The sequence below is a fragment of the Salvelinus sp. IW2-2015 genome, linkage group LG18, assembly GCF_002910315.2.
Source record: "Salvelinus sp. IW2-2015 linkage group LG18, ASM291031v2, whole genome shotgun sequence".
In the NCBI taxonomy this organism is placed as follows: Eukaryota; Metazoa; Chordata; class Actinopteri; order Salmoniformes; family Salmonidae; genus Salvelinus; species Salvelinus sp. IW2-2015.
In genome coordinates, this window is record NC_036858.1 from 12532984 (window position 1) to 12547382 (window position 14399).

Sequence of the window (14399 nt, forward strand, 5' to 3'; positions counted from 1 at the left end):
AGACACGTAGACCTTCTTGAAGATGGATTCGGAAAAGTGCCGGTCTGTGACGTTGCACTGGGGTTGATGTGGTTGGCCAACGACTGCTCAACTACCAAGGGATGTCCTGGTCTGGAATTTAGTGGACAAGGGCTTGTCCCAGTTGCGCATGGCTTCCGCCACGCAAGCTGGGACAGCTGGGAGAAGTTTATTTCCCGGGACAATGCAAGAGGGGAGGCTCCTCCCCCCACGGGTGTGTGCCACTCAATATTGAGTCTGGCCGCTGCCAGTCTGCAGACATCGTTAAGCCTGAATTGGTCATCGGGTATCGAAGGTCAGTCATGTCCTCGCCATCGAACTCGTTGGTGATGAGGTCCCCTTCTCCTTCCTCCACTGTAGAGTAATCGAACAACGGTTGGAGGTCCTCGGGTAAGCCTCCTCCACCTCAGCCCAGGAGGGTTGAAGTTGCGGGGTAGCCTCCTCACCCGCAGGCTGTGAGGACGATGGGGCCCGTGAAGGGTTTGATCTATGCAGTCTTGGCTTAAGGGCGGGCTTATGAAAGTCCCTACAGTGCACGCAGGACTCGGGGTTACCGAGTGATGCTTCAGCATGCTCTGCACCTAGGCAGATGATACACAAAGAGTGTGTGTCCTTGCCTGATAGCATAGCCCCACACGGATACAAGTGTGACAGTAGTGGGGCAAGAGTCCTGCTCGGTTCTAACTGTGCAGGCGTAGAAGGCTCCATGGCTCAGAGAAAATAGTTTTCCTCGAGCAAAGTGTAAACTAGCCTTTCGGCTAACAGCCTAACTAGTTAGCACAATGCTAGCTGGAGAAAGTGTGTGYGTTCTTTGTGTCTCGACAAACAAAGTGTGTCTCTCGACCGTCGAGCTGTAAATCTAGGGTGGTCAGTTGGCATGGGCATGGGTGAACGTGGGTTGATCTGGCCTTGCAACAAGCGCTAGTCCTTTGAGTGTGGTTTGCTAGCGTTCCAGCTAGCTAGCCAAGTTAGCTAAAGCCTTGCGGCGTGGGCTAACCAAGTCTCGATAGCTAGCTGTGTAACGCTAGCTTCCAAATAAATTATACTCTGAGCAAAACTTTCCTTTTGGTCAGTACTCAACACTATTGACAGGAGCTGAGGTCCTACGTTTGGCAGCGTTAACCTCACGGTTTGCCTGAGAACAATTGGGCGAGTGGTACCTTATAAATAGGGGAGGGGCTCATCTCATTTGCCACTCAACCTGTCTGTCTCCAACAGACGTTGTGTGATTGGTTTTTCAAGTTAGTGATCCGCTAGAGAGAATCCCAGAAGTGAGACATTGAAACGAGTATTAGAAATATAACCAACATTTTCTCTATTCTTTTGTCAGTAGAGTAATGATGATGCATCTTGCTGTTTCCTCCATTGATCTCTCTCTCTATACCTGTCTCTGGCTGTCCTCCAGTTCTGTTCCATGAGGTCCCAAAAGGCTCCTGGACCCGCCAGGCTGTTTGTGTGAGTGTATGTCACAGTGATTTATTGAACGACTGGATCGAATAATTGTCCATAGACCAGAGAGGCATCTGGTCACCTCGGCAACACAGATGTTGATCTGTGATCTCAGTCTGATCACATTTGTCATCATGATACAGCTCTCTGTTAGTTGGTCGATTGATTAGTCAGGCCTTATGAGTACCACCTGCGTTTCAGGGTTGATATGCAACACAGAAATTTGCTAGGTGGGAGAAACAAAATGGTGGAATATTATGTTMATTCACAGCAGCTGTTGTGTTGTGGGCTACTACTGTAATGTAATACCAATGTTTTCAGTTTTACAAAGATAAGTACATGAAGTAAGCAAATTTAACAAAATATGCACTCCAACCAGTTTTCTTTTACAATTAGGTTTTAATCGAATAATTTAATTGACTTTGCATTATGCATTAAAATAAAAGCCCAGGGCACGTTTCTTCACCTGAGCCATAGGAAGACTTCTACAGAGGTCAAAGGTTTTCCAATCATCCCTTTAAGAGAAATACCTGTTTAATCATAAGCTTCTGTGCTGAAATGAAACAAAATCAAATCATTGATAACCTGAGGCAATAAATCAATTTTTGCCTATTTCTTTGTGATTTCTTCAGATTTTCTTCTGGTACTAAAATATTCGATAAATATGGATGACTTTGTTCTAATGTATCTCAATGAAATACTGTCATTTAAAAATAACTTATTTTTAAAACAGATGTGTTGATTTGTGTGTATTTAGCTGTTACCTAATATAGTTTATTGATGCTGTGTACAGCTAGTGCATTCTCTGTTTTCATGGAGTCAGGTTGGGTAATACTAAAACTTAATAGAATCCCTCAGATAAAAAAGAAAAAGGCATGATGGAATTTTGCATTCCGATGATGCAGCATAGAAGCTGATGATGCTTTACCATGGATACCACCGAAACATAATAAGTAGGTACAAAGGTGTCACACATTAGGATACCAGAGCCTTCCCAGAAGGCAATGAGCATAAAGTCTAGGATTGGGACAAAAAGGCTTCATTCATCTCCCMAAAAAATCTCTCTTAGCCTAAAATTTCTAAAAAGCAACACATTATGTATAATTATTTAGGGGAAAGGATACCCCTGGGATAAAAGGAACACTAGGAAAATATCAGTCATTGTAGCCAGCTGAATGACCATCATGGTGTTTCTTCTTGTGCTAGTCTTACAGTACTATACCTCCTACTTCCTCCTTTCTTAGATACAAGGGCAGTTATTTTGGTGTAAGAGGAAAAGTAGTATTTTAGGGGACATGAACTGCACATTTCAATGAGGATTTCAATGATTTCATGACACAGCATAATATATTGTGTGCTATTTAGTAGAGCAGTGCATTATGGGTAGGCATAAATTCAAGGTATACATTTCATATGCTACGATTCATGCCAAAGATTAAAATGAGTCTGTCATGCACCTTAGTTTTCTTTCTTTACCTAGATACTGATCAATTACAAACTACTCAGTATATGTAACTAAGACAAAAACAAATCTGTAGATACTAAAATATGACATTTATTTGGTTTGAATTTAGAATTTTTTGCTTGATTTTGTGCTTGAAGTTGAACCTAGATTATTAACATTCAAGACACATTTACCCTTCCTATTTATGACTCCTTTTGTTACTTCCATTCCAATTTGCATTTTAAACTGAGTTTTGGTACCTTTAGGCTTCCATATCATAGCAACACACGGTACAAATAATTGTTGTTATTGTACTCATTCTTAACATAATGTGTATAATGTTGTTCCAAACCCAACTTAACTCAGCTGCTCAGCTACTTCTTGAGTTATTGAACTTTGAAGAGCACTCCAGTAAATGAAGGATGTCTATACATGATGTTTTGGTGAAAGCTCTCCTCGAAACTCCAAACATCACTGTCAGAGAGATGAGTGTGGCGCCAGTTATATAACAGGYGCACCGCGAGAGAATAGAGTCACTAGACTAGCCAAGCGGGTTCCACAAATAGACTCATGATAGCCAAATTTAGCTCTGTGCCCTTCACCATTTATGTTTAGTACATAACATGGAGGTACATTTCAGTATTATTGCTTTTCATATTGTCTGTCCACCTGATCATGTAAGCCTATTGCTTCTTAGATGTAATTGAATCAAATCAACTAAGGACTTTTTTCAACATGTCACAGATAGTTTCTCGTGCTTTATAGGGGTTAATAGCTTGCCCTTAAAGTATGTTTCTAAAAGCATGGGATTAATCATTTTACAAATTTTAACCCTGCCCCACATGCATACCCTGTGTAGACCATTAGGAAAATATTGATGACAGTTTTCGAGCAAAGCAAAACTTGAAGGAATAATACACTATATTTGAAACTATATTTAGTATTTTTTTCATTAGTCCATTGTTGATATAGTCCGAAAATGTCAGCAATCAAGTTTTCAAGATGTCGGACTTTCAAAAAGCAAATTGTCACTTACACCATCATCATGAGTGGATTATTCCTTTAACACACATCAATTTACCTGGTAAAGTACCATTCTTTCTGCATACTATTTGAACTTTTCTATCAAAAGGGATTTGATAGCATACGATAACTGCTCTTTACTTATAAAGATATTAGAGGGGAAACACTTATTACATGTGAAGGCCCTCAATCCTCATTGAGTTCAGACACACATTCATCAAACCCGTTCTCTTTGTAGAATTATGCAATGGTGATTGGACGACATCACAACATCTTCTACGGAAATCCATTCAGTTTCTGTCCCTTGATATCATTAATGATGTGCATAGATTCGTTTTAAAGAGAATAAAAAGAGAAAAAAAAGAAATGTCATGATATTTCCCCTATAGTTGTTTCAAACTTCGTTGAGGTCAGATTAATCCTGTGTTATTTTAATGTTTTAAGCAAGGCGTTATCAAAATGATCAATTCAATTTATTTTCTTTTTAGAGAATTTTGAGATGTTCCCCCCTGCCCATTCTAAATTAATTTACTGCATTACTATTGGGCCTACTCCTAAATTCAGCTAATAGTGCAAATTATATGTATTCCTCTCAACTGGTTCAAATTAAGTCCAAGTTGTGAAACTACGTTGTGCTTCAATGGCTTATGGATGGTTAAATGATTTAGCATGGTTCATTGCTTCTGAATGCTGCAGTACACTTTTACAGGAATTTTCAAAGTGCCATCGAACTCCGTTACAGCGATTGTGAATTCCAGCAATGTGGGAAGCTTATGGGAAGCTTTAAACTGTAACACTATCATTTGTGCCCAACAGTGAGTTGAAATAGCAAAAATATTTTTTTAAATATGTTTTCGAAAAAAGGTACTCCACACAAAACAACTTATCTAAGCAATAATATTAACACCTAGTATCTGATTATTAGGTCTTGTCATTATACCTGTTCGTGCATCATTGAAACTCAAATGACATTATGAAAAAATATTCAAGTTTCCATGAAGGAATTAAGGTCCTTCACTGGCCTTTTCCTTTTGTTGACGACATTCTCTACCACAGTTTTGCGAGCTGCGTACTCTTGCTTTCACCTATTCCTTCCCAACAGTATCCCTCTTTCCCTTTCACTGTCCCCTTATTTTCTTTCCAACCTATTACAGTAGTCAGCTTTTCCTATGGCACTTTGCATTGTTCTGCATTTTTACCCTTGGAAGGAAAGAAAACGTATCAAAAGTTGACCCCAGGTAGGTACAAGGGCAGGGGTCATATCTCTGACTCCCTGCGGTACGACCTTTGGTCCAGTCCCCTAGTGGTCTGTAGCCTCTCGAACTCGTGTCGACTGGTCCGGTCCGGACTGTTCAGGTTGGCCAGCACTCTGACACCACCGCCCACGCCCACGCCCACGCCCACCACATCCTCGTCCTCGTCCCGGCTGAGGAAGGCCAGCTCGTTCTCATAACAGAAGGAGTTGGAGGTGGGCACCAGGAATTTGTTTTCCACCATGTCCTTGGCACTGTAGCGCGGGGTGGACGGTACCTCGTAGGTCTTGTGAAAGTGAGAGTAATCCACCTTGTACAGGTTCTTCTCCTCGAAGAGCACCGGCTCGAACCGGTGCCCCCACAGCACCTCCGTGGCCAGGTAGGAGCTGCGCGCCTGTGTGGTCATGGCAGTCGCCTCGACCATTCCCTCCAGTATGACCACGATCTCAAAGTCTGCCGTCTCCAGGTCATTTTTACCAATCCCATAGAGTGGACTATCCTCATCAATCTCATGGATAATCGTAATGGGCGACACCAAGAAAATCCTGTCCAGGCCTTTGTCAAAGCCCACATTGATGTCTATTTGGTCCAAGGGGATGTACTCCCCTTCGTCAGTGATCCGGGGTTTGATGAGCTGAGCTCTGACGTGAGCCTCTACAATGTGACTCTTCCTCAGGTTCCCCACCCTCCACATGAGGCACAGCTTGCTGTCGCGCATGGCGATCACTGCGTTGTGGCTGAACAGCAGCGTCTGTGCCCGCTTCTTGGGCCGTGCCATCTTGGCCATGATGGCACCAATCATGAAGCAGTCGATGATGCAGCCCACGATGGACTGGAAGACCACCATGAAGACTGCGACGGGACACTCCTCCGTCACGCAGCGGTAGCCGTAGCCGATGGTCGACTGGGTTTCGATGGAGAACAGGAAGGCGGCCACGAAGCCGTTGACTTGCAGAACGCAGGGCGTGAAGTTGTCGTCTCCGGACGGATTGTCAAGGTCGCCGTGGAGTAACGCTATGACCCAGAAGGCCAGGCCAAAGGCCAGCCAAGACAGCACGAACACCAGCGTGAACAGCACCAGCATGTAGCGCCAACGGATGTCCACGCACGTGGTGAACATATCGGCCATGTAGCGCGACGACTTGTCCTCCATGTTGGCGAACTGCACATTGCATTGGCCATTCTTCTTGACGAAGCGGTTGCGGACCTTGCGGCGTGTGTGGATTTTGCCGTTGCCAAAGCCATTCATTCCACCACTGCTGCCGCCGTGCATGTTGGTGAGCCGCAGCGCCTCCTCCTCGGATGACACAATGCTGTAACGGTTGAGCCGCCCCACACTCATGCTGGCCACGTAGGCCCGGGCTGCAGGGTCGGCAGTAGGTGGGAGGTCCCGGATGTCCCAATGTGTGATCACTCAGAGGTCCTTCCCAGTGGTGTCAATGCCAGAGCCCCATCTCAGCCGGTCATAGCCAGGGAGAAGGTGTGCTATGTGGGTTGTTGTACTCTCGGCCGACCACTCCCTGAGGAGAGAAGAGAGGGATACGGACGTCAGTACTTTGAAATAACTGTCATATTACAGCATATCAGTATCAAAGTACTTCACCATTTAAGACTCTGGGGAACTGCACTACAAATACATTTATTTGGTGTAATTCATGCACACATAATCCATTATGCCACTGGACTTTCATAAGTAGTCGTCGGGCTATTGCCACATGCCACAACCACATTTCACATAATCTATTGACACCAATACCTTACATGATGTGGTCACCATACCGTATAAGATTCCTTAAATGTTTTGTACATTATGGTGTTATTATTATGGCCTTAGTGCTATTACCTTGACTCTTGACAAAACGCTAGATTCTTATCATGAATTCGTTTTCAATATGAATGGCAAAAGACAAAAGACACCCTGTCCCCCACCCCATCCCTTTACCTCCTGCTTCCGAAGCCTGATCACGACTCACACATTCATTCCAAATGGCCCTTTTCAGAAGTATTTTTGTTGATTGCCGTGCAAAGTGGAGAGGAGCTAGCTAGATCCAGACACTTCTATCACAAGACGTTTCCTGTGCTTTTATCGGCCACTTGCTTAGAACCGATGAGATGCTACCAGACATCATTCACAATTTCTTTGCAGCCTTCTGTACACTATAGTACACACGGTCAGCAGAATTATCAGATTTCAGCTACATCAACACTAGGACGTAGTGGAAAGTTCAACATGGTAAAGCTTCCTATCTCAGCGGTGTGTTAATTTATGTACTGAGCCGTTCTGGCTGTCGTGTCGGCATTGCACTCAATTTGATCATGTCTTTTCTTTTTTTTGCCTGTGTGTGTGTGCATGCATGTGTTTAATTCAGGACTCCCAGGGGACTCCTGTGCGTGCCACAGTTTTCATGGGTGCGCCATCACAGATGTTAAGCACAGGGACAGAGGGAGAGACACACTTGGTCTAAAAATGAAAATGTTCTGTCACTACTTAGCCAGGTTTCAAGCTCTATTTACTTGACCTGATTCAGTATCATTTGCAGTATTATTAATCACGCAACGAGGATGGTGTAAGATTTACAGCATTTTACCACCGCCTCCTATATTTCTAAGCAATAACGCCCGGGGGGGTGTGTCTAATTACTTTGGTAACCAGTTTATAATAGCAATATGGCAACTTGGGTGTTTGTGATATATGGCCAATATACCACGGCTAAGGGCTGATCTTAGGCACGACGCAATGTGAAGTGCTTGGACATAGCCCTTAGCCGTGGTATATTGGCCATATATCACAAACACCCAAGGTGCCTTATTGCTATTATAAACTGGTTACCAAAGTAATTAGAGCAGTAAAAATAAATGTTTTGCCATATCCGTGGTATACGGTCTGATATACCATGGCTGTCAGCCAATCAGCATTCAGGGCTAGAACCACCCAGTTTATAAATACGTATACTGCATTTCTCCACCCTCTGCTTGTGTGCATGTTCAATACTAGACGGAAACCTTTCTCATGGTTAAGGGATCAATCATTCACATTTAAAACATATTTGTATAGAATTAAAATAAACATGTACATACTAAAGAATAACATATTTACTCACGCACACACACAGAAACACACACACTGTATATAACTTTTTTTTTGCGCCACACACACCGTACAACACACTAGCCTTAGGTTTACAAACACCTTTGCCAATCTGTAATGATTTATCCATCTCTGTATAGATATTGTCTACTAATTTACTAGACCTCGGCTACGAAGGGCCACAGACATCACCTGGTCCACATCATGTCCAGTCTCCAGGGTAACCAGCAGAGCAGGGTAAAAGTGTCTATAGGCCCCCAGTAGCCAGCCACAGGTCCCTCTGGATCCCCAGCTTTTATCGCCTGGCTACGTCCCTGTCTCATCCCTATACCCCGGATCAACACTCTGAAGGCTTGACGGTGTACAACCGTCCACTGACGTGCACTACTAAATCCCTCCGGTCCTTCCCTCTCTCTACCACAGCCTCTCAGTCTCACTCCATTCACCATGAACACACAGTAGTTGGATGTACTCTACAGCCAGGTCTAACAGAGTTGCTATGTAAGTTGCTGTAATATATTATGACAGCTATGTCTGCTTTTGTGCCCTCTTCCAAAGGATTTGATTATCCCTTGATAATGTCTCACCACTACTGTTACTGCACACATACAATATATCATTTGAACCAATACATATTTTTTCTTAATCACTAATATCGCAAAACACAGTTTGCAATGTACAGAGTCTACGGAAGGTTTCAGCATTTCACTATGTTTGTATTCTATGTCATCCATCTTCGAGCTTGCCCCCCATCCCCTTATGGCCGACAACGGTCCTCATGTCATACTGTCTGTAGTAGTATATCAGGCAACGCATTAATTGATTAAATGAAAGTAAAACCCCCTGTGTGTGTGTCAAGTCATTAGTTATGTGCCTCCAGGTCTATGCTGGAGAAAGTCTTTAGCAGCATGCTGCATTAATGGATTTGCAGGCAATGGAATTTGATTTAGAAGTCACAATGCGGAGAATGTATGCTTTGTTAGAATGCCGAAGTTGTTTGGATTCGACAGTAGGTGGTTTTGGTGAAATCTTTATAGCACAGCTGAATCTAGATTAGTCATGTACAGTATAGAGCTTCACCAATCCTCTTACCTTACTTTATATCTGTCTATGTTATAAATGCAACACAAGTAGACCGCTACACCTATAGCCTTTAATTCTATTTGCTTTATGTGTTATATAGATTTTATTGAGATATGGAAATTTGGCAAAATGTAGTCGTTACCTTTATGTTCCAGCGAACACATACAGCATACCTCCGTGTGTGTGTGTGTGTGTGTGTGTGAAAAGACAGATTTGCAGAGTCGATGCCAAGAATACCACGGCACGTGAGGGAAATCATACCTTGTGTGGCATACTTTTGCTACATTTCTACATTGTCATTCCTTTCACTTTCAAATAACCTGACTTTAGGGTGACTTTGTTATGTCTGAAATAACAACCAAAGTATAACTCATGAGTGTGTCTTTGTAGAAAGTACAATGTGGTTATTACTCAGATAGAATTCAGTCCAGTTGCACTGAACACACAGGATCACACACAGGATCTCACACAGGATCACACACAGGATCTCACACAGGATCACACACAGGATCTCACACAGGATCACACATAGGATCACACACAGGATCACACACAAGTGAACAAAGCATGGAGGTGATTTAAGTGTGCAGGTAAGGTGAAATGCTTTTGAATGATCCTGATGGGGTTCGATTATGTTTTAAAAAATTACGAAGGATGGGGGGTGGAACACGAGGCCGGGAGGAAAAGGAGGTACTCCATCTCAAGGAAAGCAGGAAATTGAACACGGCGACCGTGATCGCAGCCAGCACCCTTTGTCCATTGTTCAGGAAGAGCTCAGGATCAGGTGTCATCGTATTTTCCTATGGCTCACCTCATCACTCGTGTAGTCTCAAGTGACCTACATATTTTCCTATAGAGTAGCTCACCACTTAACCGCAGGGGACACAATTTGGGAGCACACCTTCATAGTACAGTATTGTACATCTGCCGTGGCCAGTTACATGGGCAGTTTGTTACTACATTGTATCCATTCGACAATATAATAATGACCACAGAAATAGAATGCCTATTGTTCATTCTATTTCTATCATAGTGAACTTCATTCAAGACATGGCAAGGGAAAGGCAAACTCTGATAGTCAGCCATTTTCTATAACATTATATGTCTCTCCTGATAAAAGACAGACTGATAAGTCACACTCTAGCGGCTAGGACAATATTTTGTGTTTGGAATTCCGTCTGAAGTTACTGTTAAACTGAAACGAAAAGAGATACGTGTGTGTTTGTGTGCGCGTGCGTGTGTGTACGTGTGTATTTGTGCTTATGCAGAGTGTATCATAATCATTTATTGCTTTATTGCAAATCCGTGATTTAACGATCATCCTATCGTCACGTCTATGTGTTACTGGACAAGACAATCTGCCTGAATATCTCCCGTGGTCGGTTTTTTCATCCACCTGTATTCTTTTGATCAATTAAGTGATTACAGGCCAATCCCACTAGGGGGCATCCCAAAGGCTAGGCTCTATAAAGGTCTATGGCTAGGAAACCGCATGCTGTTTATGTTGTTAATTTACCTCTTAGCTTATGACACCAAGCAAGTGAACATTATAAGTTTATTTACAAAACGCTATATCACATTTGTGTTTTTTCATCAGAAAATATTTTTAATTCATAGATTTTAGATGTGAATGAAAATGTGTTTTTTGGGGGGCAAAACGGTATATATCCATTTTTTTTGGCTGGAATGGTATGTTCGTATCCTGTATATTTGAGTGTGGTGTGTAGTTGTCTCACCTAGCTATCTTTAGATTAATGCACTTACTGTAAGTCTCTCTGGATAAGAGCATCTGCTTCATGACTAAAATGTCAAATGTAAATGTTTTATACAGATCTCATATTACTGTATTTACTTATTATTATTTTAATATTGATGTCACAAATGTATCATTTGTACAGTTCTTTATAAAAAAATTGGTTATTTGTTACATTTGACTGTGTAAAACCTAGCAGTACTATGTATTTCTCTGAGAGTTGGGCAGCAGGTAGCCTAGTGGTTAGAGCATTGGAATAGTAACTGAAAGGTTGCGAGATCAAATCCCCGAGCTGACAAGGTAAAAGTCTGTCGTTCTGCCCCTGAACAACACAGTTAACCCACTGTTCCTAGGCCGTCATTGAAAACAAGAATTTGTTCTTAACTGACTTGCCTAGTAAAATACAAAAAAATTAAKGGAGGCATTTAGCAAAATATGGCATTTAGCAAAAAAACATTGTTATTTGTCTCTCTGAAATGAAACCATCAAGTGATGCGTTTTAAATAAATACATGTCTGTCATTAAATAACCCCAGGCCATTTATTAGATCGTGAAAAAACACACCAATCTCTTTCATAATGTCTATAAACAATAAAAGCTACTTTACCAACATATAGTGTTTTGGAATGAAATCGCCAGTTTAATAAATGTAGTAAGTAGTACATGTTTCACACTTTAGTATGTGATTCGATGTTCTAGTCACTGCGAAAACCACTGAGTACTTTTTAAAATATAAAATATGAACCTTATTATACATAAACTCTAATATAGATGTACATTTGTATTGCACATAGTGCAACATGCTGCATAGGCCAGGAGTAGCTTACGTGATATAATAAAACTTAAATGTCTTGAATTTTTTATTCTATTTCCATATCTGAACACATATTAAAATCTAAAATCAAGTATGTATAATGAATGGATTCATCCAAGAGAATCTAATGGCATCAGTTATGTACGTAATATGAAGCTAAGGTTTGTGGTGTGCTATTGAGATGACAGGCAGGCAGGATCTGACCATTGATCTATCTGGGAAACACAGAGCACTACCGTACATCAACTTGAATGCTCTTGGTATTTTTTAAATAAAATGTTAACTCTTTGGTTATGTCTTGAGTACAGTACAGCTGACAGCTGTCTGCTGGACAAAGCTCCATACATGATCAAGTYGAATAGTCAAGTTAGTGCGCATCATGCCAAAAACTCCTGTCACGAATGCAACTAGTGGTCTATAATCATTGTATATGATCTCCTTAATGGATTTAACCTCAGAGAAATATGTGTTGATTTGGTACTCAGACATTCGTTTATAATTCTGAGGGTAGAACGTGTCCATAACGTGTGGATTGAAATGTATTTTTAGATGTAGCACTGTCTGGAACCGGTGTAAGCTAAGCATCATACAGTCATCTCATACCAGCCGTAGATGTGAAGTGATACTGTAGGTGTCAGGAGGATCATATACACAATCCATATACTGGGCTGTTAATGAGGAACACTTCACTATATACTTCAAAACACTATCTATCCATTTTCAGAAATGTTGGTAAATTAGCTTTTATTGCTTAAAGAAATCATAAGAAAAGAGATTGGTGTGTTTTTTTCATGATCTAATTGTGGCATGGGGTTGTTCAATGACATGTGTTTGATTCAAATCTATCACTTGATGGTTTCATTTCAGAGAAACAAATGATCATGTTTTTTGCTAAACGCCTCACTCTCAGAAATAAGTAGTATTGCGAGGTTTTACACAGTCAAATGCAACAAAAAACTACATTTTTAATAAAGAACTGTACAAATGATACATTTGTGACATCAATATATATATCTTTGTAAACTTTTTTTTCAATACAGTAATATGAGATCTGTATGTAAAACATTTAGCAGATGCTCTTATCCAGAGCGACTTACAGTAAGTGCATTCATCATAAGATAGCTAGGTGAGAAAAACACGTATCACGGTCAAATATACAGGATACAAACGTTCCATTCCAGCTAAACAACGGATATATAGCATTTTGCACCAAAAAAATACATTTTCATACACATCTAAAATCTATGAATACAAAATCTGAGAACAGTAATATTTTACACACACATGAAAGTTCCCATAAGTAATCATTTCTGATGAGAAAACACACAAAAAATGGGTGGATAGAGCGTTTTGGAAATTAACTTTTCATATCGACAAGAAGATCTGCCTAACATACCTGTGCTATATGAATTTAGATTGGACAAGACAAAGGACTTTGTATTTATTATTACACTAAACCCCATTACGTAATTGCTGTCCCCACCAATATCACACCAATGATGAGGAAAAGCAGTTGATGAAAGAGCAGAGTCAAACATGATGTGAAGTTTCTTACCTTATATTATTCACCTGGTTCTTCTTCTACCCCACTTTAGAGCTGAAACACAGTATCCTCCTGGCTCATATCCCAGCTAACCAAACTGAAGCATCATTCTCCCTCCGAGTTTAAGCCACCAGAGCTGGTCTCTCCCTCTTTGATTCCTAAGGGTAGAACCACTCCATCCTTTTGAGCCACAGACACAGAAACCCTTTGAATTTCTTCATCATTGAGCTCTATATCTGCTATCTTTCCTTCCTCAGTTGTTGTCAGTCAGCGAGTTCTTCCTATATACATCGCACATACATGAAATACAACTGTGGTCAATCGGTCCCCACAAAGAACAAAACCATGACAAATGTGTGTATTTTCTTCTCTTTGACTGAATCACTCTGTCCTCAGTTTGTCCTCCGTTGCTGGGCGTAAAAAAAGGTATCTAACAATTTCCCAATGTGAAAAAARGCATTGTATCCCCATCTTCTGAACTCCCTCAGCACTTGTGTTCATTGACAATTTTTAGTAGCATTGAAGTCCTTTGTCACATTTCCCATAAAAATGTTGAATTAAAAGAGATAATTACCTCTGCTTATTAGCTGAACAGCCTCTCTATCAATATTTGCAACCTGATCTAGTTCTGCTGGCAGCAGTTCTCTCTCTCTCGCTCTCTTTTTCTCTCACTGTTTCTTGCTCACTCACTCCCTGCATCTCTTCTCCCACTCCCTTTCTCTCTCGTTGTGTCACAGAAGCTGCCATTTGCAGCCACTGTGCCCTCCCTCCCTCCCTCCCTCCCCTCTGTCTCTCTTTGTCTGTCTCTGTCTGTCTGTTTGTCTGCCTCTGTCTCTGTCTCTGTCTCTGTCTCTGTCTCTCTCTCCCTCTCCCACAGCATGGCACAGTCTGTGGACAGTAGCCTGATCGACAGACGTATCATTCAAATGCC

The 14399-nt window shown here is 41.5% G+C and overlaps 1 protein-coding gene across 1 annotated transcript; it reads right to left on the reverse strand.

Annotated features, from left to right (window-relative positions):
* Positions 1-1859: 1859 nt before the first annotated feature.
* On the reverse strand, positions 1860-14107 carry kcnj12a (potassium inwardly rectifying channel subfamily J member 12a). Its single transcript, XM_024007074.2, has 2 exons — positions 13481-14107; positions 1860-6707 (listed from the first exon to the last, which is right to left on the reverse strand). Exon 2 carries the CDS (start codon positions 6527-6529, stop codon positions 5192-5194), a length of 1338 nt encoding a protein of 445 aa, XP_023862842.1. The 5' UTR covers positions 6530-6707; positions 13481-14107; the 3' UTR covers positions 1860-5191.
* Between the last annotated feature and the right edge of the window lie 292 nt (positions 14108-14399).